Here is an 18,253-nt window from a genome sequence, read left to right as displayed (position 1 = left end):
CTAGCAAGCTACACCGATCTTACAAAAATGCCCCACCGTTTTCTTTCTCTGACCAAATGGCTGTGAAAATCCAAACCTGTTCGACATTTCCAGGGTGCACTTCAACTCTTTCTCTCCCCTAAAGACATCTGAAGATATGAAATTATTTCCTTCTTCTGAGTTACCGAGTTGCGTGTTATCAACGGATTTGCGCTACAAGAGTCAGAGAGAAGGTAATGATTTGTGACCCAAGATTATCATTTATCTCCTGTGTTGAAATGTGATTAGATCTCATTGTAACAGGTGGTCACTATCCAAGAGAGTTAGAACATTTCAGTCTCTTTGGCTCTAGTGAGACTTAAGTGCAATTAATCCTAGCTGACATGCTTTGAAGCAAAAGTCTTGGTTTGTGGGTTTGACAGTGTTACTAAAAGAAAAAATGCAATGTAAAATTTGTTATATCTATTTCCGGACATTATTTTTCTCAAAATCAGGAATATATATATAGGAAGAGGTTTTAAATATTTCTGCATAAAATGAAACCAAATGATAGGTAGATTAATATCTTTGAATAATGTCTTTGGGCTGAAAATATGTGATTTTTAGGAAGCTTATCATAAAAAGAGCAGGCTCTTCAATGAGTTCAATGCCAAGAATTAATTCAATGTTGTGCTCTTGATCTCACAAACTTTACCTGGGGATGGCTGTGTGATTAAAAGTGCCACTATTCTCTGTAATGTGATTAAAAGTGTCACTACTCTCTGTTATGTGTTTAAAAGTGCTACAACTCTCCATGATGTGATTAAAAGTACCACTACTCTCTGCACTATACATTTTTTTGCTTTCCCTTCCCTGCTATCTCTTGCATAGTTTTTCCACCATTCAAAATAGTAATATTCTTTTAAAAATGACTATATGATAAATAGGATTCCTTCCCCCACCAACACATCCCCCTTTAATATCTGTAAGAATTTCCATATGCTTTCTTGTCATTTCGGGATGTCTGGGGAAGCTGAGCTGCAGATGCGGCTAGCATTGCTACTTCTGTTACCAATGGCATTCAGACTGACAGCTCTTCGTGCCAGACCAACAACTGTACTTCATAGCTGTGGAATAAGAGCCTGGCAGCAGCCGCAGCAGCTTCCCCCCCATCTCCGCAGAGACAACAGCAGCCAGCCACTTTACTACCACCCCAGCACCTTCGGGCGTCTCTCTGGGGTCCACCACTAAACTTCAGGGAGTGGACTTGGAAGCCACAGCACTGGAGACACGTGTGTGTCTCCCAGCTTTCTGCCTTTGGGTCCAAAAATTCTTTGTTCCCTTCAGTCAGCTTGCAAAGCAGTCGGCATGGACGTTCTTACAAAATCGCCTGCTGAGCAGATCATGATTCAAAAAGGGAATGCTGGAGAAAGCAGCAGCCGAAAAATGAAGCAACATTCTCAAGAGCCACCAGCGTCCTCCTCCGAGGAATCAAAATATGTGGAGATTTATGATTTCCCAGGAGGGAGGGGAGAGAGTCCTCAGGCTGTAAAACTGACTTTGGCAGGGAATGGAAGTAAAGTGGCCTTTATCAGACCTAAAAATGGACCTTATGGGATGAATGAGGTTAACAGCTTGGCTAACAATATGCTGGCAGACAAATCTGCAGATCAAGAATCCCTGGATTATAAATCTGAAATGGAAGGCTCTCCTTCTCCCATGGGGAGGAAAGTTGATGAGGTGGGGGGAAGCATTACTGGCAGCAGCTCAGAAGGGTCTGAGAGCACGTTGTCCCCTAGCATCTCCAACATCCAGCTTTACACAAATGGCTGCCCAGAATCGTCCTCGTCCTCGTCTCCTTCACCAGTACAAAAGACAGGGTGCTTTCCAAAAACAGACGACTCAGGCACAGGGGGCAAAACCTCCTCTTCTTCATTTGGATATGACAGTGATGAAGATGATGATGCAGAGTGCAAAGAAATCTGTCTGAGTAACCAGAGAGAAGAATGTCGGCATGCTACACAACTGCTGCAGTCGCAACACAGCTATACCAGCGAAAACAACAGTAATAATGATGAAGCACATTATATTACAACCCATGAAATTCAGCTTAGTGAAGTGGACCATGACATGGATTTTGACTATGGATTAGCCTCCCGGTGGGACTTTGAGGACAACAATGTGATCTATTCCTTTGTGGATTATGCTTCTTTTGGGAGTGAAGAGACTCTTGCAGACACACAAACAGAAGAGGACAATAGCTGTTATCTCAGCACGACCACTAGCGATCCCAATAACCAGACCGACAGTATTGATAATACCAGCAGCACAGAGATAGTCAGCATTAATTCTGAAAGCGATACCCCTATCACAGACAAATGCGCCAGCTCGGAAGAAAGTCAGTCCAAGAACCTCAGCAACATGAGTGAGAATTCTGCAGGCCAGATACTCCTATCAATCAAACCAACTTCCAAGGCTATAAATGAGCCTAGCAACCAGCACAAAAAGCAAAACATTATTTATGCTGCCAAGCATGAAGGCGACATGAGTGTCTGTGTCTCCACAGCTCATGAACAAAATTCAAGATTAAAACAAGATGTGTTTCATGACTATGCAAAAAAATTCATTGCAGTTCCTGCACGCTTGCAAACAAAGTGCGGAGCCATAAGAGCAAGAGAATTGGGAGGATATTCAAGTGGTGCTTCCAGTGTGGTTAGTGAGCTGGATGATGCAGATAAAGAAGTAAGAAGCCTCACGGCAAGGGCATTCCGGAGCTTAGCTTATCCCTATTTTGATACTCTGAACTTGAGCTCCAGTGAATCTTCCACATCTCTTTCTGACCATACCTTAGGAATCAACCGGTGGTCAACTTACTTGGATTTAAAGTGTGGCAGCCTTGGGCAAAAAGCAGAGCAGAATCTTTTCAAAAGCAACACTGCATCTGCAGGATGGAACAGAAGCACTGGGACAAAAACTTCCACTGACCAGTTGTATATTCACTCTAATAAGTCACAGACGAAAGCATTGGAGTTTGTGGTCAGCAAACTTGATGGGGAAATAACACATGTCGAAACACCACCTTCTTTTGAAAAACGGATCCAGTCGGGGTCCCGAGTTGTTACTTTGTTGGAGACTTTGAATTTCAGCAGCAATATTAAAACGGGAGTCCCCAGACATGCTAAACCTTCTGAAAATACTACTGTTAGATCAAGTTGCACAGATGAAGTTACAGACGCACTGTCTAAGGAGCTGGGCAATGAAGCCTGCAAACAAACTGGGTCAGCTGCAGAAACCATGGAAGGCACACAGAAGAAATCAAAATTTGCATCTAGTCTCCTCAAAAATGTCATCTCAAAGAAAATGCAGTTGGAGCATGAATTCAAAATGGAAAGAGGAGAGATCACAGACACCACATATTCTGGTATGTCCAATTCCTTATCTTCTAAAGAGGTAGATGGCAATTTCAAAGAAAAGTTCAAGGATGGGGGTTTGCAGAGACAGAATTCTAGATATTCAGAAGGCAGTTCCGATTACACTATTGTAACGGGAGATGACTTGGGGGAGTTTTTTGATAGCAAGTCACCTACTTCCAAGCCTTCTACTCCTCGGGAGGGAAACATTAGTCTGGATCGATCCCTCTCTGAAACATTGCTAGAAGAGGCATGCAAAATAAAAGAGAGTGCTTCCGAAACACTCAAGGCAACTTTCCTCCGTAGTCAAAACAGTGCATTCAGAACATGGAAAGAAAAAGAAGCAGAGAAAAAGGAAGAAAAGGCTCCTGTGGGAAAACTGAAAATTTCACCCAAAGGTGATTGGAAGGCTGATTTGGGAGAAATATCAACCAGCAAATCAACTAAAATGTCTCGTCTCTTTGTTCCAAATATTCAACAAACAACCAAAGAAAAGCAGTCCAGCACACAGGTGACCAGATACTCCACAGCAACCAGTGCAGCGGCTCAGACAGCCATTGCTACCACAGTGCTAAAGCCTAAACCGCCTGAGATCAAAATCAGTTTGGGCAGCGTGCAGCAGAACAAAGATCATCCTTTCAATATTGCCAAGCTCCTCACACCCAAGTTAGCTGGAAGCATCCCAAACTTTTTAAAGACAGTTGATGATATCAAGTGTCAGCAGCAAAAATCATTCAAAGGGGAAACTATGGATAAAGTGCCTCAGTTCCAAGTGCGCGATGTAAGAGAAAGTAAGGCTAAGATCCAAGGTCCCATCCACCAGGTGAGAGATGTTAGGAAACTAATCAAAAGTAACTACAGCCATGAATCAGGGGAGAACAGTGATAGAGGCAGCATCAACTCTGAGCAGGGAACCTCTGAGCAGAAACCAAAGCAGATGGTGACAGCAGGCATTCCCAGGTCTCTTTCTCCAATGGTGATAACTTGGCAGGCAGTAAGCAACAACAAGGAGGACAAGGAGGACAAGAAGATATGCAGAACTTCTGAGATGGAGGCCAAAACAAACAGTGGAAGCAAGATGCTACCTTCCAGCCAAGAGGGGACAATCCTGGTGCACAGGACTTCAGGGAGGCTACCTGTGGCTACCATTGCTCCAAACAAAAGTGACCCCCATCAGCCTGCTGTGCTGAAAATAGTCTCCAAAAGCTCTGTGCCTTGGAGGCAGCAAGCGCAGCCAGCATCGCAGCCTCAACCAGCAATATTAGAGAAGAGCAATAAGGTAGTGCCATTAGTGGCTGCTGGAGAAGAAGAACCTTCACGAGATGAAGCAACAAAGACATCTCTCACAGTAAACCATCAAGCACTGGAGAAACTTACAGCAGCAGTCCGGAGCATGGAGGAACTCTACAGTTTCCACAAAAATGAGTGGAAGCGCAAGAGTGACCCGCTGCCCATAACTGACAGCCATGTTCTTTCTCTCATCACCAGTGAGGAACGGAACACAGGAGCCATGCCTTGTACCAGAGAAGAATTGTTGGCAGGTGCCAAATCAGAGGACCAGGTAACAGGTCAGGCAATATCTCCCAGCAGCAGGAATGGCCCAGACCGCCAAACCCAGAGCAGAACTGCCAACCCCACCAAGAACACAGAAAAGGTCTCAGCCAAGACGGCTGCCTTTGAGAATCTGGCCCAGTCTCGGGAGCGACTACGTGGCCCTGGCTTACGTGGAGAAGCAACCACAAGTGCTACCACCCCCACTCCCACAGGAGCTCTGGAGCGAAGCAGGGCTTCTGAGGCCCCCCGTGGCACTTTCACCTTCAATGCCCAGGCTCACAAGGCCAAGCAGCAGCAGCAGTCCAAAGAACCTTCTCCTCCACCACCACCCAGGGGCCTCAAAGGGCAGGCCAGGCCACGGTCCATCAAACTCTTTGCAGACAAGCAGGAGGAGGCTGAAAAGGGCCCCAAGATGCCAGCCCCAGACTGTGGGAACTACTTGGCCATCCCTCTCAAAGCCCCGTCTGTGGAAAAACCAGTAGAAGCTCCCTCAGCGGGTGGGGGTCTCATCTCAGCAACCTCAGTTGCATCTGCCCTTAGTGGTCAACAGCCTTACTGTTCAGGGAGAAACCAGCCCAGGCAGCAGCAGCAACAGCCTGAGGAAAGCCCTGCTACAAGGAACCAGCAGCCTCTGCTTTCTCCTCAGCAGCCACAGCAACAGCCCTTGCCTCAGGTGCCTCATGCCACTGCACATCAATTTGATATGTCTCCTGCACAAATTTTTCCTCAGGCTTTGTCCCTTGCTGCTGCTGCCGCCGCTGCTGCCTTAACACAACAGGCCCCCCTGCTGTGCTTCTCGCCCCCTGCTGCTGAAGCCTCTACTTTCCCACCACCTCAGACACAGCGCAAGGTCCTCTTGGACCTGAGCACAGGCCAGTGTTATGTGGTAGATGCACCCTTGCAGCAGCAGCAGCCTCAAAAGCGACGCCTCTTTGATCCAGAGACTGGGCAGTATGTAGAAGTGCCCTTCCCAGCTGCACAACAGCCTCCCCCACCAGCTGCCATGGCCCCCATGACCCTCCCCATATCTTCCCTGACCCTGGGCCCTGCAGCAGCAGGTGGAAGTTATGGTGCACCAGCTGCTGCCTACATGATCTACCCAGGCTTCCTTCCGGCTGTCTTGCCCACTGGTGGTGCCACTTTGCAGGGTCAATTGATCCAGCAGCAGCAGCCCAATGGCGACCTCAGCACAAGGGCCTCATCCAACATCACTGGAGCCGACAGCCCTTACTACATGCCCACAGGTAAAGGGACCCAACTCCAGCATCAGCAGGCAGCTTCAGGTAATGAGAAGGCACCCCTCATCAGCATCACCTCTCAGCCCCTGGGCCCCAGGATCATTGCACCACCATCTTTTGATGGCACCACAATGCGCTTTGTGGTGGAGCATCGGTGACAGGTTGCAAGCCAAAGGTCTCTTCTTCTGGAGTTGCTGCCATGGGTGAGTTGGTTGCTTAACAGCCTATGAACTAGTGGCATGTGTATTTTTACATGTTCTGCCTAAGTATGAAGTCAATCTTCTGTATCAACAATTTCTGCATCCATACATTTCAGTGTTCCATAGCTTGAAAATCCTCCTCCCTCAAAATTCCAAAACAAACTTTGATTCTGTCATTTTATATAAATGTTACAATTTTACTATGCCAATTCATATAGTGGGACTTGGCATTAATAAATGTTGGTTTCCAAGGGAGCTCCAAGAACCAAACCTCAGTGGATACCAAAGATCTATAATATAGTATTCTCCATGAGAGAAAGGAAGTGAGGCACCTGTGTGTGTGCGTATTTCGACACTGTGAACATTGCCATTTATGAAAATGAAACAATTTGATTGATATTGTTTCATTTTCATAAATGGCAATGTTAGAATTCCTTTTTTGAAATGCTTGGGACCAGAAGTGTTTTGGATTTCACATTTTGGAACATCAACATCTGCATGTCCACAACCCCCACCATAATGAGCCCTCCTCTGCAAATTATCTGCTTCTCTCTTTTATCTCGTCCGAGTTTTTAATTAGTTTTAATCAGTTTGTCTTTTAAGCATTACATGTAGCCCACCCATTGTCACTGTGCCTGTGTCTATTGTAATTCTCATATTGTTATGTATCCATATGTTTTATGTAATTATGATGTTATTGTCTATTGTTCGTGTTTTCGGTTGTATCTTGGTTTTCTTTATTGTAATTATTGTTCAGGCCTGGCCTCATGTAAGCCGCTCCAAGTCCCCATCGGGGAGATGGTGGCGGGGTATAAATAAAGATGATGATGATGATGATTATTATTATTATTATTATTATTATTACATACATCATGAGATATCTTGGAGATGGGATCTATGTTTAAACATGAAATTCATGTACACATAGTGTGAACGTAATTTTATACAATACTTTTTAATGAACTTGTGTATGGAACAAAGTTTATATGCATCAGAAAGCAAAAGTGTCACTATCTCAGCCACCAAATGTGACACCTATATTGACAATTCTAAATGTTGGAATATTTTGGACTTTGGGATACCAGATAAAGGATGCTCAAATTTAAAATCTAGAATGCCTCTCTCTTTTGTGAATCTAGAGAGACCTTCTTTCTTTTCAAATTTTGGTTGGTCAATAAAGCTATTTTTCTTCTGTGGATTTTGCTTTATTTAGCTATACAGACAGAACCCTGAATATGCTTCCTGGATTTGTGAAAATGGAATATTTGGTGTATACACTAAAAGTACCAAATCCCATCCGATCTTGGAAGCTATGGAGGGGGCAGCTGTGGTTAGTACTTGGATGGGCAACTGCTAACTAATTCCAGATGCTGTATGCTCTATTTCTTAGTGAAGAAATGACAAACCACTTCTTTGCCTAAGAAAACCCTATGGAATTAATGTGGTCATCATAAGTTGACATATAACTAGAATGCACACATGTATATTTGAAGCATCATCCATCAATAGCAGATGATAGTAAATGTGACACAGTGTAAATTTGAGTGTTCTTCACTCATCCATGAAAGTGCATGACTAATAGCCCTATCACACTAAGTGCCATAGCAAAATCTTGTGTGTTGTGAGGTGTATAGTTTAGTAAGGCCCTAGAACTCACTGATTGAGATCTCTAAATGCCCCTCCTAATATGAATATGAATATTGGCATGCCAATTTTGAGGAAAATGTAGGAATCAGTGTTGGGAAATGAGTATGCAATATATGTACTTTCACATGATAGTGTATATGAAATTCATGCATAAGGACAGTTGTACTGGACCAGATCAAGGGTCTATGTAGTCCAGCATTTTTGACATACTGATCAACAAGCTAGACCTGAATGTATAATAACACCATTCCACTCTTGTTCCCCAATAGCTGGATTATAGTAAAAGGCACATGCCATGTTACATAGAAAGGTAGGCCTTTTCTATGCACAAATGATCTCCATAAAAATCATTGTCACATGTATGAAGTAGTCCAGGGATTAAGAAGAGAGACTCATTTTCAAGGAAGCATTTGAAATAGAGTATAGAGCAGAACACATTATTGGAAGATCAGACACACCTTTTCTGTGGTCCTATTCTGTAAGTGCAAGGCAGGATGCATTCAAGTTTATTGTTAAGCACAGGAAGTCACTGGAGTATGTGTATATGTGTATATGAATACTCTGACATATTACAGAAGTGGTAAGATTTCAGATCAGCGCCTGGCTCACACTAGACACTTCAAAGAAATGCCGACAACCACTGAGCTGTAGTTTCATCACTCATGTGTGACATATGAGACTATTCATATTGACACTAGAGTTGCCAACTCTTTTCTAACAGGACTTCAGCAGCTGTTCAACCAGCAGAAATTCCACAGGTGGAACTTTCCCCATTTAAAATATAGAGGTCCACCTACACACAATTTACCAATATCTAGGAAATCACCATACTGAACAAATTTTAAACCCCTGTATCCTCTAAACCAGTGGTTCCCAACCCTTTTTTTTAAAATCAGGGACCACTTTGACCAGGGACCACTCTCCAACATTAGTACCCAAAGGGTTACAAAACAGTTTTTGGTCACCTTTAGATTTGGTTTGGTTATTTGGGATGCTGATTCAGAAAATTGCATTGGCTAGACCACATCAGCTCTAGTTTCTGATGCAGAACAAATGCCATCCAGTAGTTGCCATCTGCTTGGCCACATAAAACCATATTTAATAATCTAGAGCTGATGTGGTAGTAGTGATCTTTCATGAGTAGTCAGCCTCTTTCCTCCCAACATCTCATTGCCTTGGCACTATAAAAGGGTTTTGCGAGAACAGTCACTCTCATTGCTGCGTGGTTTTAAGGCAACAGTGCAGTAATGGTGAGGCTGCGGACCATAGGGGACCACTGGTGGTACACGGGGACCACTGATGGTCCAGAGACCACAGGTTGGAAACCACTACTCTAAACTGATATATGTGGTTTCACTTATCCACATTTTCAATTATTCTCTTATAAACTCCTGTACAAGCTACACTCTCTTCTCAGTATCTCCATCACTTAATCAATTGAAAACAATTGAGTTTCCTATTATCCACAGTTTCACATATCTTTGTGAAGTCCGGGAACTTATTGATTGTATATATAGAGGTCATATTGTATTATGTAACTGTAATGAATAGGATTTTAACCACTTGGAAAAGCGAGAAGAATCATAAGGAAAATAAAAGGCAGTTTTATCAGCTATTCCTAAAGTAAAAAAGCATAGTTAATCCCAAATATAGTATTTAAAGCTTGGGGAAAACACACTTTAGAGGCCATGCTGGCTGGAGGATTCTGAGAGCTGTAAAATAAACCCCCCTCTTCCTAAACTCTTATCAAAAAGGACAAGAAAAAGTTATGCATGTTGCACTAATTTTGGCCAAGGGTTTTGCAGTGCTTCATTGTCTTTTTATTTTCTGGGATGCTTGTCCCATGCCTGAAACATATTATAGAATTACCCAGTCTTTCTTAAAGATAGATATATGGGTATGGACAGATGTTTGAAAGTAATAAATCCTTCAGCTTAAAGGGAGGGATAGTCTACACTTGTGGTTACACAAATAGCCTTTTCAGATGTCTCTGTACACTGGAACTGCATACAAGCATGCTCTTCTAAGGACGCAGCCCGGTGAAACAGCCGGAGAACTGCAATCAGATCTCCTGCTGTTTTACTAAAGTTTTAAAAAAACCCAGCTCTGTGGGAGGGTTCAAGCACTTGAGGATGAAATTAAATCTCTCCCTATGCCTTTATTCCCAATTTAAGCTGTTCCAATAAAGCAGGGGTCCCTAAAATAAGGCCCGCGGACCGGATATGCCTCTCCAAGGTCATTTACCGACCCCTCGCCCTAAACTTTAGACTTAGAATTGCCCTAAGTCTGAAAGAACCTGAAGGCACACAACAACAGACCTACGGTCCTGATTAAATTGACTATCTCATCAGCCAAAAGCAGGCCCACACTTCTCATTGAAATACTGGTAAGTTTATGCTAGTTAAAATTGCTCTTCATTTTAAATATTGTATTGTTCCGTCATGGGTTTTTTGCATTACAAATAAGAGATGTACAGCATGCATGTTTTTTTCATACTGGAGTCCAGTCCCCCAACAGTGTGAAGGAATATGAACCAGCCCTCTGCTTAAAAGGTTTGAGACCCCTGCTGTAAAGTTTTTATATACCCTTTGGTTGGGGAACCCTGAGGAACAGGGAGGAGAGTTCACTCAGGAATTAACAAGAAAGGAAACATCCAACCATCCCTTTCCTAGTGCTATGGCTCAGATTCAATGTAAGTGTCCCACCAGGTGTGCTTAAAAAATATTATAGCTTTAACATCTCATCTGATTCGGCCTTAACATTTGTAAACTCGATGTGTGGTGAGATCCCCAATATGTTTAGTGCATCTTTTGTTTTGATGACACCAACCCTATCCTTTGACAAGTGATTTGCACCAGTCACCCACCTGAACTCACAACTGTGCACTACCTAGACCAGGGGTCTTCAAACTTTTTAAACAGAGGACCAGGTCACAGTCCCTCAAACTGTTGGAGGGCCGGATTATAATTTGGAAAAAAAAAAGAATGAATTCCTATGCACACTGCACATATCTTATTTGTAGTGCAAAAACACTTAAAAACTATAAAATAATTAAAATGAAGAACAATTTTAACAATTATAAACTTATTAGTATTTCAATGGGAAGTGTGGGCCTGCTTTGAGATATGCTTATGAGATAGGATTGTTGTTGTTGTGTGCTTTCAGGTCATTTCAGACTTAGGTTGACCCTGAGCGAGGGCTGGATAAATGACCTTGAAGGGCCGCATCTGGCCCTCGGGCCTTAGTTTGAGGACCCCTGACCTAGACCATTGAAGGTTATTAGATGTTTGCTGTGTATTGCAGTCTGTGGTTGTTTTATATTGTTGAAATGTTTTTATGAATTTTACTGTTATATTTTAACTGGAACTCTCTGCCCCGGAGGCTCCTTCTTTGGAAGCTTTTAAACAGAGGCTGGATGGCCATCTGTCAGGGGTGATTCGAATGCAATATTCCTGCTTCTTGGCAGGGGGTTGGACTGGATGGCCCATGAGGTCTCTTCCAACTCTTTGATTCTATGATTCTATGATTCTAACTATGTTGAACCTCTGGCTTGTCCCCATGTGAGCCGCCCTGAGTCCCTTCGGAGAAATGGAGGCGGGATACAAAAATAAAGTTATTACTACCCTCACTACCTCTGAGGATGCTTACCATAGATGCAGGCAAAATGTCAGGAGAGAATGCCTCTAGACCATGGCCATATAGCCCGAAAAAACCTACAACAACCCAAAGTTATTACTATTATTATTACTCTCACAGTTACACATATCTGAACCCCAATAATGTTCATTTTCAAAAATGGCTATACTTTGATTTATACTAGCTAGTAGCTTCTTTTATAGTACTCTTTTTTGCCACAGACACACAGTATTTCCACCTTCAGCATTCTACAACTATTTTGGATTGCTAGCATTAGAGTTTGGGATGTAAGTAACCACATATGACACACTTTTCAAGGTATTTTCTGCTTGGAATTTACACAATGATTGTTGTTACTGTTGCATGAAATAATAGCAACTGATGATGCTTAGCATCATGGTAACTGATTTGTTGATCTTTCAAGATACAACTTGTATATGCATCTGAATACCAACTTGCTTGGTTCAGCCCTCTCTGTTCAACTACATTTGTCCCAATGCAGCAGGCAAGTGAAACAGCAATGTGGGTCCCCAGATGTTTTGGTCTTGAACTCCTGGAAAGCCTAACAGTTGGTAAACCGGCTGGGATTTCTGGGAGTTGTAGGCCAAAACACCCGAGGACCCACAGATTCAGAACCACTGCATTAGACAGTGAGGTTTTTTTCCAGGACCTTCTTTGAATACAAAAAATCTGTGAAATGCTCAAGTCCCATTATATGCAGTGATGCAGTAAAATATAAAATAGCAAGATCAAGATTTGCTTTGGGGATGGGGAATACTTTCAAGCTATGGACGGTTGAATGCATGGATGTGGAGAGCCACCTGTAGCATGTGGAACTATGAATTCAAACATAGGAAGCACAAACTCTGATTTCCATACCTGTTTTATCAGCCTTACACAAATTACAGTTTATGAGAGGTTTTGTCTCCAGACTGTAGCTATTATCATATGTAATATTAAACTAAAGTCTGGAATTACATAGGTTTGCTCTACAAATTGTCCTATGGCCCCACACTTCCCACTCTTCCATAGGTGGGAGAAGTACTTAACTAGATTCAGCTTTTCCTATTCCTGGCTTCTTGCTGTATACCAGGGGTCCTCAAACTTTTTAAACAGAGGGCCAGGTCACAGTCCCTCAAACTGTTGGAGGGCTCAACTATAATTTGAAAAAACATGAATGAATTACATTACAACAGCAAAACAGCAGAGAGGAAACAACCAGGCACATCTTAACACCTCTCAACAGAACATTTTCCCAGGCTCAGCCAGGCCTTCAAATGCTAATGAAGGTGGTCAGCTGAAACATTCACACCTAGCTCCAGCAGAGAGCTCTTTGCCCCACCCCAGTCATTCCACAGATATATAAACCCATTTTCCTATTTCCAACAGACCTCACTACCTCTGAGGATGCTTGCCATAGATGCAGGCGAAACGTCAGGAGAAATGCCTCTAGAACATGGCCCTATAGCCTGAAAAAACCTACAAGAACCTAGTGATTCCAGCCATGAAAGCCTTCAACAATACATGAATGAATTCCTATGCACACTGCACATATCTTGTTTGTAGTGCAAAAAAACCACTTAAAAACAATACAATAATTAAAATGAAGAACAATTTTAACAAATATAAACTTTTTATATTTCAATGGGAAGTGTGGGCCTGCTTTTGACTGATGAGATAGGATTGTTGTTGTTGTTGTGTGCTTTCAAGTCGTTTCAGACTCAAGTTGACCCTGAGCGAGGGCCAGGTAAATGACCTTGGAGGGCCGTATCCAGCCCCTGGGCCTTAGTTTGAGGACCCCTACTATATACAAATCAGGAGTTGTGGTTTTAAGCCATCTTTAATTGATAAAACTACATCTATGGTTGCATCCTGTTAGTAACATGCACAGAGCGCTATTCTTTGGCCCTTTATACTCTGCAGCCAAATCCTGGGAGGGATTGCACTTTTACCTGTGATCACGCCCTCATTACTTCATCCCCTCTAAGTAGAGACCACCAGCTGCTTCTTCATTGTTTGAATGGTTTCAACCATAGCCTTTCTTGGGGTTTGACAGTTCCCAGGAGGACATGGAACTCTGTGGCTCCATGTTAGATTTCAGCCCTAGTGAAACAAGCCAGGATTTTTAATTGGCTTGTTTAGCAAATGCCTACAGGTCATTCTAAACCCAGTGTCTGGTTCATACCTAGTGACAAGCCAAAAATCCTAGAAAGTGAAACTAAATCTTTCTAAAGCCCTCTTCTCGGTATGCTGGGGATAAAGGAAGGAAGATTGTACAGACCCCAAGATTGACTTGATTCCATAGAGCCTAACCTTGTAGCAGTGCTAAATTATGCTTTAACACTATATGCAACTGCTTCATTAAAATATGCTATGATTTAGCTAAACAGTGTTTCCAGATTATGTCTTAAATTTGCCAGTGTTATTTTCTGTGACGTGAATATCTTGTTTATACACTAGAGTATTTGCCAAACACTTTGAAAGTACGTTTTATACCAATGTTGAACTATTCACCTAAATGAGTCCCTAACAGTTGCTCAGCAAGACTTTTTAAAATGTCTTCTAGACAGAGGCGGCCCTAGGTAACTTTCAACGGTAAGCAAACAGTATTTTGCTGCCCCCCCTCCCCAACCAATCACTGATATATATTTTCTGTTCATCGTGGAACTTCTGTGTGCCATATTTGGTTCAATTCCATCATTGGTGGAGTTCAGAATGCTCTTTGATTGTAGGTGAACTATACATTCCAGTAACTACAACTCGCATATGTCAAGGTCTATTTTCCCCCAAGAGCGCCTCAAGAGTGCCCCTGGGCAAAATCAATTATACTGCGAATGCTTACTTTGCGTAATGGGTTGAGCCGCCCCTGCTTCTAGAACACTTCTAGCCACTTTTAGGGTCTGTCTACACAGCACCTAAAATGCAGAAGTTACTGGATTAGATGGGGGGGGGGGTGGGTGGCTACATGACGCTAGCACAGTGGTTCCCAGCCTGTGAGTCCCCAAGTGTTTTGGCCTACAAAACCCAGAAATCCCAGCCAGTTTACCAGCTGTTAGGATTTGTGGGAGTTGAAGGCCAACACATCTGGGGACCCACAGGTTGAGAACTACTGCGCTATCAGTAGATTCACACTCATTAATTGCAATTGCCAAAAAACACGAGTTCAAAAGATCCCCTTTTATCCTGATTCTGCAAGAAAATGCACATATTTGTATCACTATATCCCTGCACTTAAGGAAAACACGTAATAACCTTCCCTTCTCCTCCCTTTAAGGAGACTGCTTTCAAACGCACACACAGCTGCTTCAAAGGAAGCACAAACAGAAAGCAATTAGAACTCTTTGAAGCTCTTTATTTTAAACTTTATAATATTAAACAGCTTGAATGAACAATTGGGGAAAGAAATGTTTCAATTCACTCTGTTATGCACAGAACCTCATATGCACACATGCAAACCTGCTTATATTTATATTAAAATATTTGCATGTGTGCATATGCTGTCCAGTGCATAGTAAGGATAAAGGTTTCCCCTTGACATTAAGTCGAATTGTGTCTGACACTGGGGAGTAGTGCTCATCTCCATTTCTAAGCCGAAGAGCCGGAGTTGTCCGTAGATGCCTCCAGGGTCATGTGGTTGGCATGACTCAATGGAGAGCCATTCCCTTCCTGCCAAAGTGATCCTTTTGATCTTCTCACATTTGCATGTTTTCAAACTGCTAGGTTGGCAGAAGCTGGATCTAACCATGGGAGCTCACCCCGCTCCCTGAATCCGAACCACTGACCTTTCGGTTAGCAAGTTCAGCAGCTCAGCGGTTCAACCTGCTGTGCCACCATTGCATGACAAAGTGATTTAAAAAAAAACCTTCTGCCGGATGTCCCCCATCCACCCTCCATCTTGTTTCAATACAGAGGAAGCCTGTGAGGACAGTGGGTGACCCAATTCCAGGACTGATAGGTCTGTGTAGGTACCTGTAGTGAGATCTCTGGATTTTTTAACCCCCATTTTAAACCCAGACTTTTGTGCTGTCTGGAAGTGCCCTGAATCTCCTTCGTGGAGAGAAAAAGCAGGATATAAATAAACATCATCATCATCATCATCATCATCATCATCATCATAGAAATTATAAATTATTCCACTTTGAATACTTGCTCTAATTAATACCTGTTATATCATAATAATTGTTAGGCCAAATGTTCTTTGAAGTATCCTACAGACAATTACTAATATAATCTTTATGATGTTAAGAAGATGCTTTGTAAAAACCTTTATGCAACAAGTCAAGAATTTAATTTCTGTATGTTTTATTTTACAGGTACAAAGAACAAGAATTTATCTCCGTTAATCTGAAAATAACTTAGGAATGCTAAATTGTCATTTGAGATGCTGCTTTTTTTCTCATGTGTTTCTCATACTTTGCTTTCTACAAAACAAGTGTTGTTCTTTTTCATGTTTGCATAACACAGACACCATTTTAACTACTGTGTATAAATTTAATTATGCATATGTGAAAGGTTGGATTTTATTGTGTATAGAAAACGTTTCAGTGTAGAAGTCTAATGATCTCTATATCTTTGTAATGCATATGGCTAACTATATGTTACATGCAAATACATGCAGTGGAGTACCAAACACATTTTAAAAATTAGAAAAAAGGTTGTAGGTTCAGAAAGAAATTGAGTATGTAATCTCTTCTGTGATAAACATGCACTTGTGAACAGTTAATAGGAGAAGGAGTTAAGCGCCTCTTCCCTAACTAATTTTCTGCATTGCAAAGTGACTGTATAGGTTTTGTTTCTACATGTTTAGATATAACACCATTTGCCTTAAAGATTAACATGTTAGATAGGCATCAGCTCATCTCCTAGGGTGAAAACCTATACAAAAAACCTTGGAGTTATTTTAAATTTTGTCCTATATCTCCAAACGTTTTTTAAAATTTGCAAATAACAGTCAATGCCCAGACAATAGATCTTTAAAACTACCATATACACGCATGTATAAATTGTCCTCATGTATAAGCTGAGTGAGGGTTTGGGGCCAAACTTGTGGATTTTGCTTTGACCTGTGGATAAATCAGGGGTAAAAATTAGTTTTGTTTTTTCTCATGTCAGGAGCAATTTGAGAAACTGCAAGTTGCTTCTGTTGTGACAGAATTGGCCATCTGCAAGGATGTTGCCCAGGGGACACCCAGATATTTTTGATGTTTTACCATCCTTATGGGAGGCTTCCCTCATGTCCCCGTAAAAATTAGTGACATGCAGCAAACAAATCTTTCCACTCGTTAAAAAATGCCTAAAAGAAACATACTTGGGAAGACACAAAGAGAAGGAGACAATCGGTTTATTTGAGGAGTTACTTTGTGGGAGGGAGAGAAATTGCATTACTGATTATAAAATGGCTGCATCTATAGAAATACAACAGGAAAATGAGTATTAATGAGCTAAGAGAACGAGAATGAGCCTGAAGAAAAGGGAAGCAACCTCCTTCTATTAGAGTCTCAGCACAAAGCGGAACTCGGCACAAAGGCAGTAAGGTGAGAAATTTGCCAACCCCATCACTTTCATATTTTACCTGACACCAACATGAAGCAAATGACAGCAACTATTTTAAACAAGGGCTTTCTGCATAACCTTCACGTTGAGAGCCTGTAGCACCCTTTTTAATAGGGTCATGTCTAATTTTATAATAAGCCTCTGCCTCCCACTGCCTTCATCCTCTTTCCTATTCCAGCATTGATCCATGTATAAGTCAAATCAGGTTTTGGGGAAGATTTTTTTTTCTTTTTCCCCCAACATATACATGAATATATATGGTAGTTTCTATCAAAGTTGGTTGTAGTTTTCAAATAATCTTTCTTGAAAGCTAAATTAGGACCTGGTTTACATTATAGATATACAATCAGATGAATTTCATTCAAAGTATCTCGATTACCATGTGGCTTAAGCTAATCAGCACCAATCCCACTGAAAGCATATTCACTAGTTCTAATATGTTCCCTTGATTTTTCATGGAGTGTGAGATCTAAACCTATGAATATTTATCTGGATATAAATATTACGAAATTGAATTAGATTTACTGCCAAATAGTTGTGCAACACTTTGAGTAGATTTTTTTCTGGGTTGGGTCAATTATCTGTGGGCTTTGTTTTCCAGACCTAAGTGTGGAGGCAACTGAAGAATATTTTGGTTGCATTCTTAGTTGAAATATTTTGCTTTGTATTGTATTGATATCATAAGCCATGATCTACGAGAGCTAGAAAATGAAAATTAAAAGAATTAAGGCTACCATCTTTTGTTGTATTGGGCTTGGTTTCCAACAGGTATGCAACAAATAGAAATTCTGTTGAAGCCTCCTTCATTACTTTTTTCCCATGTAGGAAATTGTATATTAATCAATACCTATGTGTTGTACAGTTGTTCCAAGGCTATCACCATTGTTAAGACCATTTTTCAAAGGGGAGATTCAGTTTAACTTCATGGTGTTTTGTGGGGGGGGGGGGGGGGGGTTGCACATGTATGCATTTTAGAAAATTGTTTCGGAAAGTACTTTGTGAATGTTAATATAGTTAACTGTTTCTATCCATGGCCTAAGCCTGGATAACATGTATA

At 41.8% G+C, this 18,253-nt stretch overlaps 1 protein-coding gene across 1 annotated transcript; it reads left to right on the top strand.

Annotated features, from left to right (window-relative positions):
• The first annotated feature begins 969 nt into the window (after window positions 1-969).
• Window positions 970-17,929, top strand: C5H4orf54 (chromosome 5 C4orf54 homolog). Its single transcript, XM_067468609.1, has 2 exons — window positions 970-6,363; window positions 15,957-17,929. The coding sequence occupies exon 1, from the start codon at window positions 1,327-1,329 to the stop codon at window positions 6,316-6,318; it is 4,992 nt and encodes a 1,663-aa protein (XP_067324710.1). The 5' UTR covers window positions 970-1,326; the 3' UTR covers window positions 6,319-6,363; window positions 15,957-17,929.
• Window positions 17,930-18,253: the final 324 nt, after the last annotated feature.

Source organism: Anolis sagrei, chromosome 5 (genome assembly GCF_037176765.1).
Source record: "Anolis sagrei isolate rAnoSag1 chromosome 5, rAnoSag1.mat, whole genome shotgun sequence".
Lineage (NCBI taxonomy): Eukaryota > Metazoa > Chordata > Lepidosauria > Squamata > Dactyloidae > Anolis > Anolis sagrei.
Note: the sequence above shows the minus strand (reverse complement) of the source record. Positions and strands in the feature narration are given on the sequence as shown.